The following is a 6,632-nucleotide window of genomic DNA, read 5'->3' as shown; positions in this document are numbered from 1 at the left end:
ATTTATTTAACTTTCATAATTGCACTAAAATGTTTCCTGATTTTCTTCTTTGATGTACTGTTGTTGCTATGTGTGGAGTCCTTGAGTGCTTTGAAAGGCGCCTTTAAATAAAATGCATTATTATTATTATTATTATTATTACAAAACCTTTCTAAAATGCCCCTTACTCAAATGTAGTCTGTATGCATTCCACCATAACTACACAAACTAGGTCAAACCATGCAACAGCCTCTTCTTCCAGACACATAAGTGCCAGCACTGAGGCCTTACGCTGTGGCTGAGAAGCTTTCCAACATAGTCGTGCTCCGGGTAGAGCAGACTGGAGTGGCCCTCATTCATCAACCGCTCCAGCTCCTGCAGACAGCTGCAGAGGCAGCACAGAGGAGCCTGCATGTTTACACCACAGCTCAGCCGAGGCCTTCAGAACAGAACAGATGGAAATCCCTGTACATACTCATTTACACAGTCTGACATGCACTCACTCAAACAGTGCTGTGTTCAGGCAGGGGTTCAAATTGACACATTAATGATGCCTTATGAAAAGAGCTTGCACTGTAAAGGATTCATCTTTGTTTGTGAGGCATTTGACCTCTGTGTGTTATTCGCTCTATAAATGGAAGACATGACCAGCCTCCTGCCATCAGGAGTTCTGGACAGTCCCCCTGATACAATCTTTCACAAGGTTGTGGCACCACCTAGTGGCCACATCCTGTATTGCAATCAAATTCAGGCCCACCCACTTCTATTTGTTGTGACATGTGTCACTCACGCTGCAGAATTATTCATTGGTCAACAATCCCTCTGCGGGTGTTTTTTTGAACTTTGACCTGACCTGGGATTGGCTTGGTAGTGTCATCTAGATTTCTATTGGTCGATCCGCTCACTCCCACTTCACAACCTCCGAATCCAAGTTGAAGGTGAAAGTCTTCTCTCATCCCGTCAGCTGCCCCGGCAACCGCTTGTCCCAGTCCTGCCACAGACCTCAGTGAAATAAACAGCAGCTATGTCGGTGTTTTCTGAGGTCCCACAGGCAGCCCCTGTAGCTGTCTTCAAGCTAACGCAGGATTTCACCAACGACCAGTTTCCCAAGAAGGTGAACCTCGGAGTGGGAGGTAAGTTAATGAAGTCGTTTAGCCTGTGTGTGAGCCAACTAGCCGGTTTAAATTCTAGTTAATGGTGGCTTAGCTAAACGAGCTAGCTAGATGGACATTAGCAAAATATGGTGCCTTTATAGTATTTAAATTTTGACACAAATTCTGATAGCTGTAGGGAAATATGTTTAAATAAATTTTACCATAAACATGTCAGTAGTTAGATACGGTCACTCTTGTTGGCAGCTCTGGCATCATACACTTTAGTGGTCTTTCAGGTCTTTTTTGCTCCTCCAGCGTCACAGAATCTGACAGGTCACAGATTTCAGTGTAACACCTGAAGTGTTTTCTAGTTATCATGGGCAAATGTCACCAAAATGTCACGTTTGGTGTAACGTCACAGTAATGGTGGATGTTACAATTACATTATGCAACGTTACTTTTCCTCTCTAAGGATGAGAGCCACTCTGTTTCATCAGACTCTGTTGAGAGTAAAAACAACTGATCGATTAAACCACGCAACTTGCTGTCAGTCCACACCAGCTCCTGACTGCAGCCCTGTTGATAATGCACCCCTGTTATGTAATAGCGTCGCACAAAGATTCATCCCTTCTCTTCCTCCATTCTGCTGCACATAAAACCTCTGACTCTGTGGTCCAGGGAGTGATTGGATTACTGCTCCCTCATGCTACAACAACAAGGAGTTGAAACATGTATGGCTTGTAAGTCCTGCTTCTCTCCAAAAGCAAGCAAACGGCACATTTCAGCTGTCAGTAAAACCGTTTTCAGTGTTAATCTTATTAAAATCCTAATCCTTGCTGCTTACATTGCAAGGGAACAGTGTGGGAGACGTTGCTGAGCTCTCATGTGGCACTGCACGGCAGGATGAAGCTACCTGAGTCCCATTAGTGCGGGAGGCTGAGGCCTCATAATCCCCTTCTCTCTGCAAGCCACAGTGGCCATGAGCCACTGGGCAGCTGGGAAATGTAGGCCACACAATGTGTAGTATGTTAAAAGTCATGTCTAGAGCTGGAACAAGCAGTCGATCGATAGAAAATGAATCAGCAACTAGTTCTACAATCCACTAACTGCTGAAGTATTTTTGTCAAATGGCAAAATGAACTAGTGCCAGCTCCTCGTTGGTGAGGATTTGCTTTTTTCGTTTTCTCATTTGATAAGAAACTGAATACCTTTGGGTTCTTGAAGACAGAGAAAGCAATCAGCAGAGTAATCATTAATGGAAACAAACATGTGAGTGAAATTATTTCAAGATTGATTATTCATATTAACAGATATATGTGTGTTTCGTGCAAGTGGATGAGAGAGATTACAGTAGATGATCTTTAAACTGAGAGTTATTTGTGAGTTGCAAAGAAAGTCCAGTCTCAGTTTTAGAGGTAAGGTATTGTTAGGTGAGGCCTGAGGTAAAAAAAAATAAAAAAGGCAATTGCATACTCAAGTCCTTATCAGGTGGTGACATGAGTTCATCTGGCTAAAACACACACAGGTGAAAGTGCATGTCTGTCACACTGATCTTTCCATCTTTCTACATTCCTGTTATTTGACTCAGGTTTACATGCATAAAGCTTCTTATGGAAAAATATGTATTATTTGTTTGTTATTTCAGGCATACTCCTTGAAACATAAATATCATTGTTAATCATGAGATGAACTGATTGGACCAGATGGCAATATCTTGTAAAATCAAAAATATCGAGGTTACCAGTAAACATTTGGCTCAGGAGGGAAAACAACTTGTATCAGACTATCACATAAATATAAATCAAGGGAATGGCCTCAAAAAAGGCCTCACTGCTCCTTTTTTGCATGACATTATATAATAATTTTATAATATTTGTTGTCTTAATTTGTTCTCTTCAGCCTACCGGACAGATGACAGCAAGCCGTGGGTTTTGCCAGTGGTGAAAAAAGTTGAAAAGGTCATTGTGCATGATGACACTTTGAACCATGAGTACCTGCCCATCCTGGGCCTTCCTGAGTTCAGATCCTCAGCCTCCAAGATCGCACTAGGAGACAACAGTCCTGCCATCCAGGAGAACAGGGTTAGTGTAGTAAAACACCATACTATGTTTCAGCTTTTAACCGAGTTAGATTTAAACTAACAGTCTGCTTCTGTCACTGGCAGGTGGGGGCTGTCCAGTGTCTGGGAGGTACAGGTGCATTGAAGATGGGCGCAGAGTTTCTCAGGCGTTTCTACAACGGAAACAACAACACCAAAACACCCGTCTATGTGTCCGCACCTACCTGGGGTACAAACATGCACATGCACATGCACAAACACACAGACACACACACACACACACACACACACACACACACACACACACACACACACACACACACACAATGGAAATGAACATGCTTCTTTAAGAAAAGGGCTCGTCATTCAAAGATTTTGATCTTTTAATATGTTACAGAGACTTCTATAGACTAACTCACTATAGACCTTAGACCCAGGATGTCAGTAGAGTCTTCTGTTAATACTCTCATCTTATCAGATATCTTGATTACTTATCAGTTTGTCTAAGTGAAGCTTTAATAAAACAGTAAACACCCTTTTATCTAGAGCGATTATGAACTATAAAACATTGAGAACTGAGAAAGTGAATTTTTTTCTTACCGTTTATTTCAGAAAATCACAATGCTGTTTTTGCCAATGCTGGCTTTGAGGATGTCCGTCCATACAAGTACTGGGACGCAGAGAAGAGGGGCCTCGACTTGGCTGGTTTCCTTGGTGACTTGGAGGTAAACTGTGGTTATAGGGACTCTGCCACTGCTTAAGTCATCATTCATTTTCAATAGGAGTTTACTGAATTCTTCTTCTTCTTCTTCTTCTTCTTCTTCTCTGTTTCCTGCAGAGTTGTCCAGCGCACTCCATCTTTGTCCTGCATGCCTGTGCACATAATCCAACTGGCACAGACCCCACGCAGGAGCAGTGGAAGCAGATCGCTGAAGTTATGATGGTATTAGACACGCACGCAAACCAACCCATTGTCTGTACTGTTGTCTCAACTATCATCATTAAGTGCGAGTTTAAACAGGACATGTTTTTGCATATTGTATCACAGTGTGTGCTGATTGTTTGATCTTTTTCCAGAGGAGGAAGCTGTTTGTGTTCTTTGACTCGGCTTATCAGGGATTCGCCTCAGGCAGTCTGGAGAAAGATGCCTGGGCCGTCCGCTACTTTGTCTCCCTGGGCTTTGAAATGTTCTGCGCCCAGTCGTTCTCCAAGAACTTTGGCCTCTACAGTGAGTAGCTTTAAGTTGTACATTATATGATTGTGAGACAGTGATAAAGAGTGAATGATGTCCTGACCCACTGACTAACTGTCACAAAGTACTTTATATGGCCACAAACCATTTGAGTTATTATTAACTTATTAACTTAAGTTATTCTATTTTATCACGCCATATTTTATTTGATCATATGTCATATCGACACGTGTTTGTGCCATCAGATGAGCGTGTGGGCAACCTCACCGTTGTGGCTCGTGATGCAGACAACCTGAAGAGAATTATGTCCCAGATGGAGAAGATTGTCAGGACCACTTGGTCCAACCCACCATCTCAGGGAGCTCGCATTGTCGCCATCACTCTGAACACACCGGAGCTCTTTAGTGAATGGTCAGCAAAAAATATCCCAACAAAAAGAACACACAAAGCACTGCATGAGGTCACAGTAATGTAAAAACTTATTTTCTGCCTTTGACTCAAGGAAGGACAATGTGAAGACCATGGCTGACAGAGTCTTGTTGATGAGGGCACAGCTGAAAGCTAAGCTCCAAGCACTGGGGACACCGGGGACCTGGGACCACATCACAGAGCAGATCGGCATGTTCAGCTTCACAGGCCTCAACCGTGAGTGCAAAGACCAAATACAGATACAAACTTAACACTGAAAGTTGCTGCAATTGTGGACAAAAATGCTCAATTCAACTGTGTCTCTTTGGGTGGGAAAATTCTGGGGCCTGTAAACACTGTTTCAGTTGTGGTGAAAGTTTAAAACGTTTTTTTTTTTTTTTTTTTAAATATCGTAATAGGATTTATAAATTGTCACACTAACATTTAGTAAAACGTTAAATCTGTCTCTGCTCTTTTTCCTGCAGCCAAACAAGTGGAATACATGATTAAGGAGAAACACATCTACCTAATGGCCAGTGGTCGCATCAACATGTGCGGTCTGACCACCAAGAACATAGACTACGTCGCTGAGTCCATCCATGAGGCTGTCACCCAGGTCCAATAGATGACTACACTACCCACAATCCTCAGCACTTCCTCCTGCCTGGCCCCGAGCCTCCTGATTCCAGGGAAAGTGTTTGTATCCTGCAGGTCTCCTGGAGCAAGCACAAACTCTCATTTGCACAAATTTGCAGACTGTCCCTTTTTCCCCCCCTCTCCTGTCAGTGTTTGTGCTAAGCTAGGCTAAACACATCCTGGACCTATTTCTATCTGAACGCACAAAGATGATTGAGATACTCATCTTCTCATAAAACTTCCTGTAAGATATGGGAATCATTCCTTTAAGTAATTGTGTTTATAATTTCTCCTCCTGTTTTCTTTGTGTCCTTTTAGTCTGTACTTAGTGTGACATGACAGACTTTTTACATACAGTGTACTATTAGTGTACAGTATGTGTCATTACAGGCACCTTCTTTGAGAGGGTTAGTACATCTTTGACTGTGTTACTCAGCAGTGCTGACTCTAAAAATGTGTCACACTGTTATGATTCATCCATTCCAAGTGTTAATAACACACTTCCAATTTTATTTTGGTGGCAGTAATTAGCATGTATGATTAACAGTTGTTAAGAACACTTGATTTATATTAACATGACCAAACTGACGCAGTGTAGCTTTAAATCGAGGAAGCAATCATAGTACATGTTGAACTGTACATGAATGAAGTAGCAGTATTACATTTATTGCTGGATGCATTGTGAACAAGAGATGAGGGTTCTCAGGAAGATATTTTTAACTTGAACTATGTAATTTATTAATGAATGTCTTCTGCCCAGAGGGGTTATACTAATTACCTCACTTTTAATCTGTATTAATGGAGCACTGAACTGCCCTAACAGGTGTGGTGACTCAAGAGTAATCTCTGTTTTCTCAGCGTTGGGATGTCTCTGGCACCTGCCAAGTGAATGTTGAGTTTGCACAGTGATCGACTGTTGTAGCACTAGTGCACTATTATGTAAGACTCTCATGTCAATGGCAGCAAACACACTAATGATCAACCAGTTTGCTATCGTATGACTGTGGTACAACAATACAGCAGTCATACTGTTTAGCAACTGCATTCAATCTGAAGCTGACCTCCTTAATCACTTTAATAAAGAACTTTAAACAGTATGTTTGTGTTTTTGTCACATGTTTGAATTGACAATGTTTGTATTTATGCAATGGTTTTTACAAATAGATTAAAGTGAGTGAGCCCAGAGGGGAAATAGTGCAGTGTACACACTCTGCAGTAGTTTTAATTGGACAAATATACATCATGAAAAGAAAACAAATAGACA

General features: G+C 41.8%; 1 protein-coding gene across 1 annotated transcript; it reads left to right on the top strand.

Moving 5' to 3' along the window:
* Nucleotides 1-919: 919 nt before the first annotated feature.
* got1 (glutamic-oxaloacetic transaminase 1, soluble) lies at nt 920-6,465 on the top strand. The gene is made up of 9 exons (XM_084374738.1): nt 920-1,112; nt 2,973-3,154; nt 3,238-3,361; nt 3,745-3,857; nt 3,971-4,075; nt 4,210-4,360; nt 4,570-4,735; nt 4,827-4,969; nt 5,218-6,465. Exons 1-9 carry the CDS (start codon nt 1,004-1,006, stop codon nt 5,355-5,357), a joined length of 1,233 nt encoding a protein of 410 aa, XP_084230864.1. The 5' UTR covers nt 920-1,003; the 3' UTR covers nt 5,358-6,465.
* Nucleotides 6,466-6,632: the final 167 nt, after the last annotated feature.

Source organism: Pagrus pagrus (genome assembly GCF_965226575.1).
Source record: "Pagrus pagrus genome assembly, chromosome: 15".
Classification (NCBI taxonomy): Eukaryota; Metazoa; Chordata; class Actinopteri; order Spariformes; family Sparidae; genus Pagrus; species Pagrus pagrus.
The sequence above is the reverse complement of the archived record's forward strand: the minus strand, read 5'-3'. Positions and strand labels throughout refer to the sequence as shown.